The 18852-nt window shown below is 51.2% G+C and overlaps 1 protein-coding gene across 3 annotated transcripts in view; it reads left to right on the forward strand.

Annotated features, from left to right (window-relative positions):
- LOC101079934 (cryptochrome-1-like) overlaps window positions 1–17050 on the forward strand; it is a 20340-nt gene extending 3290 nt beyond the window's left edge. For 2 of the 3 annotated variants that reach the window (XM_029834394.1, XM_011618748.2), the window contains 13 exons: window positions 8273–8381; window positions 8463–8605; window positions 8987–9171; window positions 9715–9803; window positions 10365–10505; window positions 10669–10980; window positions 11188–11339; window positions 13637–13839; window positions 14167–14280; window positions 14367–14519; window positions 14586–14666; window positions 14747–14868; window positions 15088–17050. In XM_029834394.1, coding sequence (XP_029690254.1) covers window positions 8273–8381; window positions 8463–8605; window positions 8987–9171; window positions 9715–9803; window positions 10365–10505; window positions 10669–10980; window positions 11188–11339; window positions 13637–13839; window positions 14167–14280; window positions 14367–14519; window positions 14586–14666; window positions 14747–14868; window positions 15088–15096 — 1813 coding nt within the window. In that variant the 3' untranslated portion in view covers window positions 15097–17050. Of the gene's footprint in view, window positions 1–1876; window positions 2035–8272; window positions 8382–8462; window positions 8606–8986; window positions 9172–9714; window positions 9804–10364; window positions 10506–10668; window positions 10981–11187; window positions 11340–13636; window positions 13840–14166; window positions 14281–14366; window positions 14520–14585; window positions 14667–14746; window positions 14869–15087 lie in introns of those variants that run through there. The other variant, XM_029834393.1, reaches the window with a different exon arrangement.
- The last annotated feature ends 1802 nt before the right edge of the window (window positions 17051–18852 follow it).

Here is an 18852-nt window from a genome sequence, read left to right on the forward strand (position 1 = left end):
AAGAACACATTCATCCCTCATGTCAGGTTCTGTTTTTAACCAACGGTTCCAGTGGATCACCGCTCTCCTTCTCTACCAAACAGTTCTTCCAGAGGCTCAGATAAGTCAGGAAGTGTCCCGTTAGACCTCATGTCCACATCACAGACAGAAATGACAATATCATAACAGCTTCCAAAACTCAGGGACAATAAAGAAAATGTCACCCAGTTAAGGTTCTGATACCCTACTAGGTGGACTGGGACGTGGTTTCTGTTCGGTACACACACTGCTACACCACTAATTGTTCACTAATAATTCCTCATTCCTGTCTGTGGGATGTGATCCACCCTGGATCAGCCAGTCCAGGAGGATCTGGTTGGACGCGAGAAGACTTCTCCGTGTTTGAGGTGAAAAGACAAGCATGTGGACTCCGTTGAGCTTTTTTGGATGCTTTTGGCAGCATCGTGGGCGTTTTCTCCTGCCCGGTCATCGGCGCCGGCTGCTGCACTCCTTCATACTGTTGTGGATGTCTCACTTCCGAAAAAACCATCACTGTTAACCGTGATGTGTTATTTTGGGCTGTGATGTGTAATAACGGTCTGACGGAGGCTCAGAGCTGCTTCGACCCCATCACGGTTGTCATAAAGAGCGTTTATTAGATCTTTATTAGATCCCATTAGATCTGACCCTTACTCACTGTTTCACCAGCCGATGTAAATGTTAAGGAGAGAGCGTCATAGCGAGTGAGGCAAGAGAGATGAGAGAGACAGGGGTAAAGGGAGAAGAGGGAAGGGAGAGAGAGGGGTTGAGGTGAGGGGTAGAGGAAATGGAACAAGAGAGAGGGGGGGGAGACTTGTGGAGAGAGAGGGGGGGTGAGGGGACAAAAGAGGGAGAGAGACAGAGAGAGAGGAGACTTGTGGAGAGAGAGGGGGTGAGGGGAGAAAAGAGGGAGAGAGATGGAGAGAGGGGAGACTTGTGGAGAGAGAGGGTGAGGGGAGAAAAGAGGGAGAGAGATGGAGAGAGGGGAGACTTGTGGAGAGAGGGGTGAGAGGAGAAAAGAGAGATTGAGAGATGGAGAGAATGGGAGGCTTGTGGAGAGGGGGGGGGGGTGTTGAGGAGGGGAGAGGAGAGGGGGCGAGAGAGGGGTTGAGGTGAGAGGTAGAGGAGGAAATGGAACAAGAGAGACGGAGAGAGAGGGGGGTGAGGGAAGAAAAGAGGGAAGGAGATGGAGAGAGATTGAGAGAAGGTGAGGCTCGTGGAGAGAGAGAGGGGGTGTTGAGGGGAGAGAAAGGACGGGGGCAAGAGATGGAGAGAAGAGGAGGCTCGTGGAAAAAGAGAGGGAGGGGGGGAGAGAGATGAAGAAAAGGGGAGGCTCGTGAAGAGGGGGTTGAGGAGAGGAGGAGGAGGAGAGAGGCGTGGTAGAGAGGAGAGGATAGGGAAAGGGTTAGAGAGGGGTTGAGGAGAGGAAAAGAGAGACGGGGGAGAGGAGGAGAGGGAGTGTTGAGGAGGGGAGAGAGAGGGAAAGAGGATAGGGAGTGTAGAGGAGGAAAAGAGAGGGGGGGGTTGAGGAACAGACCAAGCTCCATCCCTTGTGGAGAGGCAGGAAGATCGTCCCAGTGTTGACCACAGTGAAGGTGTCTGATGTTGTGGAGGCTGAGCTATTGCCTTGACTGCTTGGTTTGAACCATCTGTTTCCTGGGGTGTCCTGGTCCGTATTAGGAATTATGGGTTCTCCTTATTCTGCCGGAATGTCAATGCTCTCAAGTTTGACTCCTCCAGGTCTGACCCACACACTGTTAGAGTCTCCCCAGGAACTTATAGGATGATGATGTTCCTCCTCCGGTGTTGGCACCTCCTCTCCCTAATCGGCACATTTTTTCTCTCTTTTCAGAATAAAATGGCCCCAAATTCCATCCACTGGTTTCGGAAAGGCCTGCGCCTCCATGACAACCCTGCGCTCCGGGAGGCGGTCCGAGGAGCGGGCACAGTGCGCTGTGTTTACTTCCTGGACCCGTGGTTTGCAGGTTCCTCCAACGTAGGGGTCAACAGGTGGCGGTAAGTTCCTTTATTCTTGTGAAACGTCTCTTCTGTGCGCACAGATGAGCAGACCTTGTAGCGCACAGAGGAGGACACACCTCAGGGTTTATGGCGGTCTGGACCCACCATGGCTGTGTGATGTTTGTCTTACTGGATCAATCAAACACACCCAGCAACTAAACAGGAGGTGCTGAGACAGACCAATCATCTCCAGACACACAGATCCATCCTGGTATGGCTGTGACATCACACCCTCAGATACAGCCATCACCAGTTATCTGCAATTACACTGACAAAATGATCTCCTGGTGATCTCCTCATGATCTCCTGGTGATCTCCCGATGATCAAAGGGAGACGTCCCATCAGTTTACTGATTATTGATGAAAAAGGTGACAGTCTGACGACAGGCTTCATGGTGTGGGAGGAGTAGCGGGAGGAGGAGTAATATGAGGAAGAGCGGTGGGAGGAGGAGCAGTAATAGGATAATATGAGGAGAAGGAGGAGCAGTAGTAGGATAATATGAGGAGGAACAGCAGGAGGAGGAGCAGTAGTAGGATAATATGATGAGGAGGAGCAGCAGTAGGAAGAGTATTATCAGGAGGAGGAGCAGTGGGAGGACAAGCAGTAGTAGGATAATATGAGGAGGAGGAGTAATATGAGGAGCAGTAGGAGGAGTAATGTGAGAAGGAGCAGTAGGAGTAATAGGAGGAGGAGGGGCAGTGGGAAGAGGAGTAATATAAAGAGGAGGAGCAGCAGGATGACTGAGGAGAATGATTTTGAGAAGAAAGAGGAGAGGGAGGAAGCTGTCTGAAGAGCAGGAGGTGTGTGTGTGTGTGTGTGTGTGTGTGTGTGTGTGTGTGTGCGCGTGTGTGTGGGGCTGATGTCAGGTGCTGTAAAGTACTGAAACTCTTCAGATTGGTCAGTAATTTGACGCTCCAGGGTTATGACTGTTTGTATAGTCACCATGGCAACGGAGGAGGCAGAGCTGAACGACCCGCTCATGTTCCAGCTGGTCGTGATACTAAAATGCTTTAGCGGAGCAGGAAACACACATGGCTGTTGGCAGAGCAGACATCATTTACAGGTCAGAGCAGAGCGACTGTCTGCTCCCTGTTGGCCTGGCGTTTATTTAAAGACCCAGATGGTCAGAGGAGCCCGTCCCCCATACAGAGCGAGACAGGTGAGACGGACAGGTGTCCTTCACAACTGCACGTGTGTCCACATCCAATTACAAGAGCTATTTTGACCCGACTCCAGAGATTAGAGCGCTGTGATGCTTAGAATTAAGGACAGAAGGTTCCATCTTGTTCCTCACAGTCTGCCCGTCTTTCAGAGGAGAACCTTCAGATGTGCAGACAGATCCTGTCGTCTGGATCCAGTCCAGCAACACAACTAGCCAACATAGTTGGGGGGGTGGCGCTGGATCAACCCAGGATTCATCCATTCTGACCCCCGTGGTGGGCAACAGGCTGCTCCGGGGCAGGATGGGGGGCTTCTTGGTCACCGATCCACTGACTTGTCCTGACTGGTGTTGAGCATGTGCTCCCCTCATTCTGAGCCCGGGTTCACCATCACTACTGGTTCCTGGTTAAAGTTGGGGACTCCACTACAGACGCCACAGCAAGCTCCCGATTGTCTTTGGGGGGGGGGAGGGTCAGACTCCCAGATGGAAGCTGATTTAATTCAGTTCAGACTAGAACTCCTCTTCTGTTTATCATTCACACCACAGGGGGGGCGCTGTGCCAAACACAGCATTTATTGTTTAAAAACCTATAGATATAAGGTAAAGTCTGGATATATGGGCCAGCGCTACGTCCAACCACACCTGTGGCTGCTTTGGGTTGCTGCTGTCTGAAGAACATCTGGCTGACCTTCAATCAATCAATCAATCAATCAATCAATATTTATTTATATAGCATCTTTTACAATCAGAATTGTTTCAAGGCGCTTTCCAGAATCCCAGGGCCTGACCCCAGACAAGCAACAGTGGCAAGCAAAAACTCCCCTTTAACAGGATGAAACCTTGAGCAGGACCAGGCTCATGTAGGGGGACCCTCCTGCTGATGGCTGGCTGGGTAGAGAGAGAGGAGAAGGGGGAGGACAGGTAGAGGATAGAATAGGTAGGAGAGGGGTAGAGGAGAGGAGAGGGGAGAGGAGAGGAGAGGGGGAGAGGAGAGGAGAGGCATAGAGCATTGAAATACATACAAAAATACATTATATTGAATTAAATTGAATTGAATAAGCTGCTGGTTGAGTGGATCAGCGGGGTCGGAGGTCAGTATACAGCTCTGAAGGCGGCGATACCTGTAAATGGATACAGAAGGGGGGGGCAGAAAAACTACACAGGAAATAGCATTACTAGTCTACTTGATGAGGAGGAGGAGGTGTCAGAGGCCTGTCAGGTGATCATGTTTCTGGACCCCGGCAGCCTTGGCCTATAGCAGCTTAACTAAGATGTGACCTAATGATTAGACGACCCCCTAAGTATGATAATTTGTCTGTCTATGATAGTAACTGGAACTACAGAATTAGTAACAATAAGCTTTTTCAAAGAGGAAGGTTTTAAGTCTGATCTTAAAAGTAGAGATGGAGTCAGCCTCCCGTACCTGGACAGGGAGCTGGTTCCATAGCAGGGGGGCCTGGTAGCTAAATGCTCGGCCCCCCATTCTACTCCTAGAGACTCTGGGGACCACAAGTAGACCAGCATTCTGAGAGCAGAGCGGTCTATTGGGCTGATAATGTGTCACTAGCTCCTCCAGGTAGGATGGAGCTAGGCCTCTGAGGACCTTGTAGGTCAAAAGAAGGGTTTTAAAAATTATTCTAAATTTCGCGGGCAGCCAATGAAGAGACGCCAGTACAGGAGTTATGTGATCTCTTTTGTCAATACCTGTCAGAACTCTGGCTGCAGCATTTTGGATCAACTGGAGGCTTCTTAAAGAGTTGTTTGGACACCCTGATAATAAAGAACTCCAGCCTGGAAGTAACAAATGCATGGACTAACTTTTCAGCATCATCAGTAGTTTTCAGTAGTCAGTAGTTTTCTAATCCTTGTGATGTACCTCAGGTGAAAAAAGGCACTAATTTAATGTTTGAGTTGAAGGAGAGATTGTGATCAAAAGTTCCTCCTAGATTCCTCACAGAGAGACCAGATGTTAATGAGATACCATCTAGAGTGATCATGTGATCTAATCTATCCCTGAGAGGTTCAGGACCAAACACCATGACCTTAGTTTTTCCTGAGTTAAGGAGGAGGAAATTTGAAGACATCCTGGACTTTATGTCTTTAAGACAGGTCTGAAGCTTCACTAACTTCTCTGTCTCCTCTGGTTTCATGGATAAATAAAGCTGAGTGTCATCAGCATAACAATGAAAATTTATTCCATGCTGCCGAATAATGTTCCCTAAGGGAAGCATGTACAAGGTGAAGAGGATTGGTCCAAGTACAGAACCTTGAGGAACTCCATGGAAGTGATCCCTGTGCTACTCCCAGGACCACTGTGTGTGGGGGATAAACAATTATAATCTTATCCCTGCTGAGGTTGACTCTATAGCTGAAGGTGCAGCAACCTCACTAAGAATCACGCTTGATTCTGTTGCCCCCCTGAAAAAGAAAATAGTAAATCAGAGGAGGTGTGCCCCCTGGTATAATTCACATATCAGGACCCTCAAGCAGAAAGTGCGAAGACTGGAAAGGAAGGGGCATTCTTGTAAAATCGACAGCTATCATGTAGCCTGGAAAGACTGTCTATTAGTTTATAAAAAGGCCCTCACGAAACCCTGTCCCAAGCCTTGTGATCCACCATCTGTGTCCTCAGTCAGGTCTTGTCCTGCTTCTGGTCTTGTTTCTGAAGATGGAGAAACATTTGGGACTTTGTATCACACATCTGCTAAAGCTGAAACAGAAGAATCATCTGTGCAGCAGATGTAGGTTAGTGTGCCACCATCAGAAACGTTACGTGAGTGTGACCTACATGTGCCCAGTCTGGCTCGCTCACACTCACTCTCTCTCTCTCTCTCTCTCTCTCTCTCTCTTTCTCCATTTTACTTGAAAACCCTGTTTTCCATTCGTGTTTGCGTGTGGGTGGTGGGGGGGGGGGACTTTAGTATGTCACTGTCCACACTGAGTCTCCTGACAGATGTAGGCCAGCACAGTTATATAAGGACTAATGCATGACCCCCCCCCCCCCACACACACACACACACACACTTGCTCATGTGTTGCTGATGCTTTGTTTTATAATAATTAGAACAGCATTTAAGAACGTGGGAGTGGGAACGAGGGTGTGACTCCAGATTGCCCACAGGCCTTGATGGGTGGGGCTCTGGTTGGGAGAACACACGAGAAGTCAACTTTTACTCTCTTTTTTACAGCCTTTACATAGTTTGATTGCAAAACTAATCTAATAAAACAAATAAAATTAGAAAATGATACTATGGAGTCAAAGAAATTGGAATCAAGTCTTGAAATATTGTGGAACGTGTGGTTATGTCTTACTACGAAAAGCGTTTTAGAAATATCTGTATTTTTCAGAATTTCTTCCCGAACTTCTGTTTCTCTTGTTTTGTTCAGTATGACCCTAACAGGCTGCGGTAGGGCTGGGCGGGCCACCGCATTCCTAACTGATATGGGTCCATTCTATGGAAAAACTAACCCTTAAACACAACACATAATGTAATGGTGATGGTATGTTGATGATTGGAAGGGAGATCTCATTAAATATTGCTCTATGGCAGGGGTGGGCAAATCCAGTCCTCGAGGGCCATATCCAAGCCAGACTTTCTGTCCTACAGGTAAAGACTTTCACCTGGGGTTCCATTTACCTTGGTGAAAGCATTTCCTGCCTGGTGGGATGTAAATCCCAGCTTGAATTCAACCCTCAAGGAATGGATTTGACCTCCTCTGATGGGCAAGTCCAATCCATGAAGGAGGTTTTGCATCCTACCAGGGAGAAACCGCTTTCACCAAGGTAAATGGAACCCCAGGTGAACGTGTTTACCTGTAGTACAGAAGGTCTGGCTTGGATACGGCCCTCGAGGACTGGATTTGCCCACCCCTGCTCTATGGTATAGATCAGTGGTCCCCAAACTACGGCCCGTGGGCCAAATACGGCCCGCCTCCACATTTGGTCCCTGAACAATACCAGAAAGCATTTTGATTTTTTTCATATATATTTGTATTTGATAATAAAGTTGGACTTTTTAAAAAAAATGTTCCTTAGTTATGAACTATTTTCATTATTAACTATTAGTTAGTAGAGAGGGTTTTGTTCTGTGAAGAATCCAGAAAGGGTTATTTGATTGTGCTTTCTTTGATTATATTTGAGCGAAACTTTGTTGTCCGGTCAATTGTCGATCAACCTGCTCAGCGCTGCCCCTACAGGTCGCGTTGGTACTGCCACATTAGTTGCACCATTTGGCTTTGACAACATGACTTCCGCAGCTCCTCTTCCTACATCTACAGCTCTGTGGTTCTGCTGTCCACACATGTCGCAGCTGCTTACACCAACGCTACAAAGTCTTCACGAAGGCCCGAAACACTTTTAATAACATCCCTTAGAGAGTTTTTGCGGTAGAACGTCCTGATCATTTAGCTCACGCTGTCACCAGAGTATTCCCAGGTTTGATGTTGGGTTAGAATAAGATGCCAAAGTTAGTGCAGCCATGTGGGCAATGTGAGAGGTTTTAGTGCAAAAAAACTGTTTTGAAAGGATCTTCTTGGCAGAAAGCTAAAGTCTCCTTGTTGACCCTTTAGCTTGTTGCTAACACAATCCAATTCCACCACATTTGCCTGCAACCTGAGATGAGGCGCTGCCGGTGTGGCAGGTTCGGAGTTCCCTCATCTGTCAGTGTCGCTGACATTCATGCTCGGAGCTCAGGCGTGAACGTCACGTTTGACCTTCACCTGGACCTTCAGAGGCGGCAGCAGCGAAACCCTCCCCTGGGGAGTCTCAACACGGGTGCATAGTTCAGGCTTGACAACAACAGCTCCAACCAGAGTGGCGTGCAACAAGCTCACACCCTCTGGCTCTGCAAGCATCAATCTTTGAAGATGGTGTTTGGGCTTGTTCATCCCAGGAGTTCTGATCCAAAAATGAAATAACCTGAATCGGTTATTTGAGCCTCCGGTTCCACCTCAGCGGCTCAGGAAATTTTCGAGTTCATGTTGTTCATGTTTAGTCGTCAACACATTTAAACGGGGACGTCGGACAGAAGTTTGAAGACAAAGCTCAAACATCTCTTCTTCGTCTTCCTCAGGTTTCTCCTCCAGTGTCTCGAGGATCTGGACGCTAACCTCCGGAAGCTCAACTCTCGCCTTTTTGTCATCAGAGGCCAACCAGCCAACGTGTTCCCGCGCCTCTTTAAGGTCAGCATATCATCCAGCAAATGTGGGTTTTGTTTCAGGACTCCTCAGATGTCATTTCCTGTGTGTGTGTGTGTGTTTCAGGAATGGAAGATCTCACGGCTGACCTTTGAGTACGACTCGGAGCCTTTTGGGAAGGAGAGAGATGCTGCTATCAAGAAGCTGGCAATGGAGGCGGGTGTAGAGGTCATTGTGAAGATATCACACACCCTCTATGACCTGGACAAGTGAGGAAACTGGCTCTCTCTCACACACACACACACCTTTGTAGGTCTGTCTATGTCAGGACGTTTGTTACCCTGACCATTCCGACTAACCCCCTGACCCGAAACCCTAAACTCATCTGACCTCAACCGTAGAACCATGTCTTGACCCTCACACAGTCCTTTGCAGTTGTGAGGACCAGCCAAAATGCCCAAAAATGTCCTCGCTTCGCTAGTAGAATCAGTATTTTGGTGCTCATATGTAGCAAGTACAAGCAGTCAAACACACACAAGTATATACACACATGCATGTACACTTACACACACAAATTCACTCACTCGTACACACACTGGAGCACTTTTTTGTCCCTCCGTCCTGAACAAGGCCGATCTTCATGTCCTCAGAATCATCGAGCTGAACGGGGGCCACCCCCCCCTCACCTACAAGCGTTTCCAGACCCTGATCAGTCGGATGGATCCTCCTGAGATGCCTGTGGAGACGCTGTCGGGCAACCTGATGGGACGCTGTGTGACCCCCATTTCAGAGGACCACGGAGAGAAGTACGGGGTGCCTTCACTGGAGGAGCTGGGTGAGAACCCCAACACACCCCATCAGCAGACTGAGTGACATCACAGAGCCAGAACAGGAAAACTAGGGGGGCCAGACACATACAAACCACCCACAATGCAGCAGTGTTCGTCCACACGCCCTTCTGTGGAGGCTACCTGTTCTTCCTGTCCGCTGAACCAAGTCACCCTGTCAACAGTCATGAATGAATCCTTTTCTAATGAGCTAGCTTGTCTCTCTCCGTGACCTCATTCAGGGGACGCTTGAGCCTTTCTGTCCAGCTGGTGTTTATGGTCTGTTTTTAGAAGACACCACCTGCTGCTCAGCTGTCAGAACCCGTCTGCTCTTCATTCAGAAAATACCTGCTCACACAGTCACACCTGCGGAACAGGGGCGCTAATGTCACCACACACCTTCGTCCTGTATCATCATCCTGCTGTTGTCCTCTGTCCTGCTAGTGTCCAAACATGCTTGTGCATGTGTGCGGAAGATCACGAACATATAAATATACATTATGTGATGTGATCCATCACCTGGATGAGAATGGACACCTGCTGCTTTTCAGGCTTCGACATTGAGGGTCTGCCGTCAGCCGTGTGGCCAGGAGGAGAGACTGAGGCTCTGACCAGGATAGAGCGCCACCTAGAGAGAAAAGTCAGTATTTCACATCCATCACAGCCAGAGAGCAGCTTCATCTGAGTTAAACTCTCCTCTCCTCTCCTCTCCTCTCCTCTCCTCTCCTCTCCTCTCCTCTCCTCTCCTCTCCTCTCCTCTCCTCTCCTCTCCTCTCTTCTCTTCCCCTCCTCTCCTCTTCCTCTTCCTCTTCCTCTCCTCCCCTCCCCTCTCTTCTCTTCTCTCCCCTCCCCTCCTCTCTTCCTCTCCTCCCCATCCTCCCTCCTCTCTTCTCTTCCTCTCTCCCCTCCTCTCTTCCTCTCCTCCCCTCTCCTCCCCTCCTCTCTTCTTTCTCTCCTCCCTTCTCCCCCCTCTCCTCTCCTTTCCTCATTTCCTCTCTTCCTCTCCTCCTCTCTTTTTTCTCTCCTCTTCTTCCTCTCCTCCCCTCCTCTCCTCTCTTCTTCCTCTCCTCCCCTCCTCTTCTCTCCCCTCCTCTCCTCTCCTCTCTTCTTTCTCTCCTCCCCCTCCTCACCTTTCTCTCCCTTCTCCTTGTCCTCTCTCCCACTCTCTGGCTCACTTTTGTTCCCCCCTCCTCTTTTCCAGGCCTGGGTGGCAAACTTTGAGCGTCCCAGGATGAACGCCAACTCTCTGCTGGCGAGTCCTACAGGCCTGAGTCCGTATCTGCGCTTCGGTTGCCTCTCTTGCCGTCTCTTTTATTTTAAGCTCACTGATCTTTACCGTAAGGTGAGTTTACCATTGGGTGTTATGGCCTCATTGTTACTGTCGCGGCTGCTGTTGAGCTGAGCAGATGTGCATCAGAACCTTGAGGAGCATTTGAAAAGTCTGCGGTGGCTAAAGCTAATGCTAGTCCAGTGACGTAGCTTCTGTGTGTCGTTCTTTAATGCAGGTGAAGAAGAACAGCTCTCCTCCTCTCTCTCTGTACGGTCAGCTACTGTGGCGAGAGTTCTTCTACACGGCGGCGACCAACAACCCACGCTTCGACAAGATGGAGGGCAATCCCATCTGCGTCCGCATCCCCTGGGACAGGAACATGGAGGCACTCGCCAAGTGGGCGGAGGCCAAGACGGGCTTTCCCTGGATCGACGCGATCATGACACAGCTGCGCCAGGAAGGTTGGATCCATCACCTGGCCCGGCACGCCGTGGCCTGCTTCCTCACCAGGGGCGACCTGTGGATCAGCTGGGAGGAAGGCATGAAGGTGAGGGGGCATCGTAGGCTTGATGTCATCGGGCTTTAATGGGTTGTCGCCCAATGTTGGGCAGCTGTTTTACACCAGCCATGTTCACGTGGGATCCAGATCCATGTTAACGGCGGATCACTGTAGTCCTCCAGGAGGCAACGTGGCTCCTGCAGCAGCGTTTCAGCCTCTGACAGCGTGCTTCTGCTTGTGTCCCTGGTTCCTCAGGTCTTCGACGAGTTGCTCCTGGATGCTGACTGGAGCGTGAACGCGGGCAGCTGGATGTGGCTGTCCTGCAGTTCATTCTTTCAACAGTTTTTCCACTGCTACTGCCCCGTGGGCTTCGGACGGCGCACCGACCCCAACGGGGACTTCATCAGGTGGGTACTCTCGCCGACGTCGCCCCCTTGGTACGACCGCTGAGCCTCGCAGCTGGATGGAGCCTCCTCCCTCTGTCTCTTTGTGACCAGCACATAGCTGAGGTTAGCATCAGGGTAGAGGCTAGCTCCCAGGGGAACACGCAGAAGATGCTCCGCAGTGTAAAGAACCAGCATGCACAGGTTAGAGAGAGAGTTAGTTGGATGAGGGAGAGATGGAGGGATGAAGGTGGCCCCCATCCAGGTCTTTAGGTAAGTGACTGAAGGACCTCTTTGTTTTCTCGGAGCTGTAGTGTTCTGGAGTGATCTGGCATGTACGTGTCCTGTTCACCTGTCTGTGAATGTCTGGTGATTGTGGCGTCTCTCTGTAGTTCCACCTGCTGCACAGGTGATTCTCTGAGGCTCCAGCCGATGAACTCTTCCTGTGCTTGTGGATCCGTGCCACAAGCACGGGGGGGCACTGGGGGAAAAGTTCAGCTATCCCCGTCCTTGCAGATTGTAGCTGATTGCTTTTAAGAATGATTGGCCGTTCTCAGGCCCCCTCCCCTGGTCAGAGGGGGAGGTGTGTTTTATTTGATTCCCCGAGGGGGCGGGACTTGACCCGCCGCCCCAGCAGCACCCTCTGGGTGGGTTCGTAACTCGGTAGCGTCTCATTTCTTCAAAAGGGATTCTAACCGCTTGGTCGGGAAATGAAAGCACCTCGCCTGCATTCGTTAGGTAGGGGGCTGTGAAACATCCCTCAGAGGGTGGACGGGAGGCGCCGGGCCTGCTGGTCCACTGTCCAGGCACTGGACAAAGCCCCCTAGTCCGACCCTTTGTGAAATGTTCAGTGGTGCTCTGCTTATGTGAATGCAGCCTTGTCAGTTGAGGTGGTCTTGGAGCAGTGGCGGAGCGTCAAGAACGTGCACAACAGCGCCCCGATTACACGTGTGCTGAGGTAGAGAAAGTCATGTGACTGTTCCTGCTAATGGAGTTGTCCCGTCAGCAAGAGATGTGATGTGCGGCACATATTAAGAGTGACACTGTGATGGTCACTGCCAGTCATGTATAAGAAGCTAGTTTCACCTGGGGAACGTGCACACGGACAAATCTAGTCCATTTGCTGCTTGATCCCAGCCGCCAACCTCCACTGGACCACCTGCTCGCTGGCAGGTCGCGGATCTTCCTGGCAAAAGGGTTGTCGTCCCTTTTGGGGAAATGAGGGAGCCCCCTAGTGGTCCAGCCCAGGGCGTGGTGCTGTGGCCGAGGGGGGACGGTCATTCAGACCACTTAGAAGACAACCACCACAGTCTGAGGGACGGGGGCAGCAGGTCTGAGCTCTTCTCTTGCTGCCCCACTGTCTGATCAGTTTGGGGGGGGGGTCCTGGAACTGTGAGGTATAATGGAAGACTTCTGTCATCGCCGTCCTGGCAGCTAGCGCACGAGACCCTCCTGACGGGGCCTCACACACACGTGAGGCCCGTCAGGAGGTGTTTGCTTCTCGGGCGATAGCAGAACTTTCCCACGGTACTCCTGCCCAGGTCAGGGTTGGGGTGGGTGGGGGTTCAGGGCCAGTACACTCTGCTTTCTAACCGCGTGTTGCAGTAGAAGTCTCCTAGCATCATCAGCCAATCGGCAGCAGCGGTGTCTCTAGCGACGGGGGCGGGGGGGGCGGTCTCCTTCGGTAAGGATGCTGCCACGCCCCGTCCCTTCCACCCCTCTCTATCTCTGACTGGCAGCGCTGCACCGTGCCGCCTCCCACAGTTCCCGTCCCCCTCTTCCACCCCCTCGTCGTGACGGTAAGGCGGGACCTGGTGCAGTAGGTAGGTGCTCTCTGTTTGTCACCCAGATGAGAGGAAGAGTGGCAGCAGATGGCGCCACCTCATGACAGTCAGCCGTTTCTTCTTCTGTGGTGTGGAGCTGGGCACACACTCGAGGCCGTCTGTCGTTCTCTTTCCATCCATCCTGTAAAGTAGAGCGCTGCTGTCAGAGCGACGGCGGCTAAAACCAGAGTTCGCAAACCGGCTCCTGTGGCCTGTTCAAGTCCTCAGTATCTGAGTGCACTGCTGCCGTGTGTGTTTTCATCTGTCAGACAGGTTAAACAAAAGCATGCGGGGTCTATCGAGGTCGCTCTTCACACTGGACATTTCCTCCATTGCATTTCTTTCAACCTTACCCATATTTTATTATCGTTAGCTAAATGTTCACGCAGACGTTTCATATTATTACCACTGTTAGAACCAGATTCCTTCCTATTTCCGATGAAAGTCCTCTTCCTGCTGACCCTCGCCGGCAAATCTAATGTGTCTGTGTACTTTCAGACGATACTTACCTATCCTCCGAGGTTTCCCCGCCAAGTACATCTACGATCCCTGGAACGCCCCGGAGGCCGTGCAGGCGGCTGCCAAATGTGTCATCGGCGTCCACTACCCGAAACCCATGGTCAACCACGCAGAAGCCAGCCGCCTCAACATCGAGAGGATGAAGCAGATCTACCAGCAGCTGAGCCGCTACAGGGGGCTGGGTAAGAGACCTGCACCCCAGCACCGGGGGAGGCTTTCAGAAGCATTAGCAGGGAGTCCAGGCTTCTACACACAGAAACAAAACAACTTTATTCTTCTCTTAAACTAAAATGATCGGGATGCCTTCCTTGATGGGAGAGGAACCATTAAAGTGGGTTCCAGCCTCTTTGGGGCTTTCTCCTCCACCACCAGTCAGCACTGGCCCTCAACGGGGTAGTTGGAAAGGCTGGAGAAGGGAGGATGTAGTCTGAAAATGGCCACATGAGTGCAGCCGCGCTCTGGTGGGACCTGCCTTCACACTAAAAGTCCTCCTGCCTGGTTGCTGTCAGGTCTGCTGGCGTCGGTGCCGTCCACCAACGGCAACGGGAGCGGAGGACTGATGGCGTACTCTCCTGGGGAGCAGCAGCAGCTTCCAGGGCCCAACAGCAGCACCAACTCGCACTGTAAGTCCCCGCCACGCCCGCCACTCGTGCACGTTACTCTGCTCCTTCCTCACCCCCGCCTCATCGCCTGCGTTGCTCCTCGGCAGTGCCTGGTCTGTCCGGGGGCTCCGTGGCAACGGGAAACGGCAGCGGCAGCATTTTACTTAACTTTGACAACGAAGAACCGGCCAGATCCATCGGCGCTGGACAGCAGAGGCAGCCGCCGTCGCCACTGCCACCGCCACAGCCACAGCAGCCTGGTGGGTCGGACAGCTAAATGCCCTAACAGAGAACTTTCCATGGGAACTTTAATGCGTGTGTTACAGGATACCAGTCAGCCCCGGAGCCCAGTCAGAACGTCACCAGTAGTCTACTCTACCACGAGTTCGCTGTGCCACAACACCCAGGTAACGCTGCAGCGCCACCTACTGCCGGGTTGGAAACAGTACAGGTGGGCTTGAGTGACCCCTCTTAATCTGACCCTCAGGACTCCTCCTGCACACCCGAGGAATTACGGGAAAGAGGGAGCGCGAATCGGAACGGGACGGCGCCGGGGAGAAGGACGGCGTGGCGTGTTCCCTCAACAAGCTGCAGAGGCAGAGCACAGAGGTCAGGGTTCAGTCAGGGCGTCCATATGGACTGAGCGTTGGCTAACATATCAGCAGCAGCACCAGTAAAATGATACGGCTGCTGAGGTCATTAAAGGTGTTAAGGTCGGAGGTCAGGTGCGGAAGAGTCCAATCGTGTAATAAAGTCTGTTTTCCGCCTGATCTTCTTGGTATAACAGCCGAGAGACTGAAATGTGTAAATGTCTCCTTTCCTCCCCAGGCATCCTAAAGTGGGCGGAGCTCACAGATCCACCTGACTGAGCGCACATCCCAGCGTGTCCACCTGTGAGCGGACATCGCTCGTTCGCTCCCAACATTCGACGCTGCCGTCCGTCTTGTCACTCTGAAACTGATGGGGGGGCAACGCAGGGGTGAAAATGTGAATTTCTGTTGCTGTTCTGACCGGATGACTTCCCCAGTGCTGCACCCATGAGCGGGACGACCTCCTGTTGGCGGCCTGTGGCGTTTACATGGAACATAAGCTCCGCCTCCAGTTCTTTTTGAAACGAGCGCCCCGAAAGTCATGTCGACTGCTCCGAGTCAGTGCGGCAGCTAAGAGACCTGAACGAACGTGTGGCATTATGGGTAAAAGAGCTGTGTCGGGAGGGCGATTCCAGACTCTGCACTAACGCCACTAAGCTGACTGGATGGCGACGCCATTTTTTCCAAGCAGAAATCCTCCCGTCAGGACGGGTTTGAACATGATATTCACATTTTCACCACCGTGACCCAAGGACATTGTCAGAACACCAGATTTTGTGTGAATTCCACCAAGGCAGCACCTTTGTCATCACTCTAGAAGATTGAGAGCAAAAGGAACCTGCTGGGAGGCCAGAAGCTCCCCTTTCAAAGCCGACAGTGAAGGCACCACCGCTGGCAGGAGCTGCTCCTCACAGCGGCCCCCACTTTTCTAACATTTCTTATAAAAACCAAAAACTAGGTAAACAGGCACAATCGCTGATGGTGACCGATCAAAAGGAGCCAAACTGTCAGCAGACCCACAACATTCCACACACACACACGGACACTCACCAGGTTATAGAATTGTGTGATGGTGCTGGGATGGTTTGGGCTTCTATCGGATGCAGTGAACCACAGACTGAACACACAGCTTCTCCTATCGATGCCTTTCCGATTCTCAGAGTCAGAGGAACACACCTATTTATTTAGGCACCGAGGAATGTGGCCACTTGGGGGCAGTAAACCCAACCCTCCTCCACAACAACAGCTAATAAAGCCATTTGATGCCGATGACTCCAAAACAAGAAGTTAGTGTTTCAACTGCAGCCTCCAGTTGGCCTGAATACGTTGCGGTGAAGAGCTTTTTAACCTTGACGGGACCAGATGTTTGGGATGGTGGTGAAGGTCCTGTCTCCGTCCTGCGGCACACGCTGCCTCCGGTGGTGACCCGTGGCATTACAGGAAAGCTCCTCTGCAGCCTTGTGACCTTCATCATCTCCCACAAGTTCCTTCCTCCACCTTCATCCTTCACTCAGCTTTGCTGACTTTGCTGGAAGGCAGAAACCGTGAACAGTGTTGAACATTTAAAACCTCACACACACACACACACGGAGCGAGACCGTGGTCGGCCCACAGTCCCCCTCTGTGCCCCACCTGCCAAAACGGGCCGTGTTTGAAGAAGCGCCCTGCTTCGATGGTTCTTCTCTACGTGTATGGTGGGTTCCCTGTGGTCATCAGGCGACACCACCCTCACCAGCAGACAGTCGGGTTTACAGCCATGTTTGTCAGGAGCTGCTCAAACCCTTTGTGGGTCGTTGAGAAGACTCCGAGGTCAACGGGACCAGGGGAACGTGCACTGATGAGGTCTGGTGCTGGCTGACTGGTTCTTCTCACAAGGTTCTGCTGTCGTCTGTGTACAGTAACTTGTTCTTTGTCCATCTGTGATCATCAGCTTCAGGGGTAGCTTAGATGGAGGCGGGGCTAGAATAACAGCAAGTATGTGAGTGTTTCTGTATTATAATTCTGTATCATCGGTATTCTTTTTGTAGCTTTGATTATGAAAATCAGCCGGGTTTTTAGTCCTGGTCTGATCTCTTCTGTGACGAAGGTGACAACAGGTGTATCATCTCTGTTTATGAAGCTCTTTCTGTCTCATTGTGTTGTGAAAGGCTTTTTGTGCTTCATCAAGCTCATGACAGCAAATTAAAGGCGTTGCAACCTTTTCTGTGCGTGTGTTTGAGTCTGGGCACCGCGGCACTTCCACGAGTTGCCACCGAAGGAAACGCTGGCGGTCCTCAGAGGGATAGATGGACCCACAGCAGAGAGAGAGGCTGATGAGGAGCTTGGTGGGTTCCAAAGAGTCCAAAGGCCTTTTCAGTTCCTCTGGCCTTGTTTTTAGCCTCTCGCTAATCAAACGTATCAATGTAAATGTGTTGTTCAACATGGATGACAGCTTAGCCATCATCCTCCTGTTTCCCACCACCTCCACTGAGTCCAGGGGACATCCCAGGACAGAGCTGGCCCTCCTCTTCCTGTCCCTGTCCGTGATGCTACTGGACCAGCATCAGGGGTCAGACTATCCCATAAAAGATCCCACCACGGGGGGTTGTTACGCCTGCGGAGATCCACCACCAGCTCCTTGGTTTTGCTGGCGTTGATCTGGAGGTTGTCCCGGAGGCTCCAGTCCACAAAATTCTGAATAAGTCCTCTGTACTCCCTATTGTCCCCATCAGCGATGTGGCCGACAGCAGCAGAGTCATCAGAGAACTTCTGGAGGTGGCATGATGATGAACTGTATGAAAAGTCCGCGGTGTAGAGGGTGAACAGGAAAGGAGCCAGAACTGTTCCCTGCAGGACACCAATGCTGCAGAGAAGCCGATCTGACTCGGAGCCCTTCACCCTCACAAACTGTGGTCTTTGTGTGAGGTAGTCCAGAATCCATGTTGTGAGGTGGTGATCCACCCCAGCTACCTGCAGCTTGTCCCCCAGCAGCCTGGGCTGGATGGTGCTGAACGCACTGGAGAAATAAAAAAACATGATCCTCACAGTGCTTCCAGCCTTCTCCAGGTGAGTGAGGGAGGTGTGGAGGAGGTAGATGACGGCATCATCCACCCCGATGCTTGGCTGGTAGCCGAACTGCAATGGGTCCATGAAAGAGCTCACCAGTGGGCGCAGGTGATCGAGGATGAGCCTCTCCAGCGTCTTCATCAGATGAGACATCAGAGCTACCGGCCTGTAGCCGGTATTGGGAGTAAGAAGTTCAGTATGATTCCCGACGTTTTCTTCTGTCCAGTGAAAAAGGTCTGCAGAGAACCTTTGATCAGCATCAGAGACACCTCACTGTTGCTGAATCAGCCAGGAGAGGAGAAGAGAAGAAGGGGCTTTAGACCATGGACCACGGGAGCGACGGTCAAGGTGCTGGACGTCCCTTAAGAACTAATGGAAAGGTCAGAAGGAAACTGGTCAGGGAGGCTTCCTCCTGGTCCTCAGAGGAGCTGCAGGAGTCTCTGATAGGTGTTGGCTGTGTCCTCCCTCTGATACCAGTCTCCAGTGGTCTTCATGACCAGTTGAACCAGTTATGTGCCAGAATTGTTGTTCCCTGTTTACTCAGGTCGGCTCAACAATGAGTAACTAAGCTAGTTAGTTAACCTGGTTTCATAGGCTGAGATTTCCACTTATGACCTCATGGCCAGAAGATATTTGTTTAAAACAAAATAAGATGAAAATCCCATTAATTTTATCCCCATTAAAGATTCTTGTTTCCTCAGAATTGGGAACAAGCGTCAACTCGTAAACTTTCCCCTTTGGAGACAAATGAAGTCTAAAGAAATTGTGTTTTTAGTAGCAGGTGGACCCAAAAGACTTTTAAAATCAGAAAACTCATCATCAGTGGAGAAAAAAGACTTTAATCCAGGCTAATGTTGACGAGATGAGCTCAGGAGATCTTTCCTGCTCCTGCACTTTAAAAAAAAAAACGCTCCTTGATTTTTAAAATCAGCTTCATAACATGCACCTTCAGTTCACT

This window comes from Takifugu rubripes, chromosome 3 (assembly GCF_901000725.2).
Source record: "Takifugu rubripes chromosome 3, fTakRub1.2, whole genome shotgun sequence".
NCBI lineage: Eukaryota > Metazoa > Chordata > Actinopteri > Tetraodontiformes > Tetraodontidae > Takifugu > Takifugu rubripes.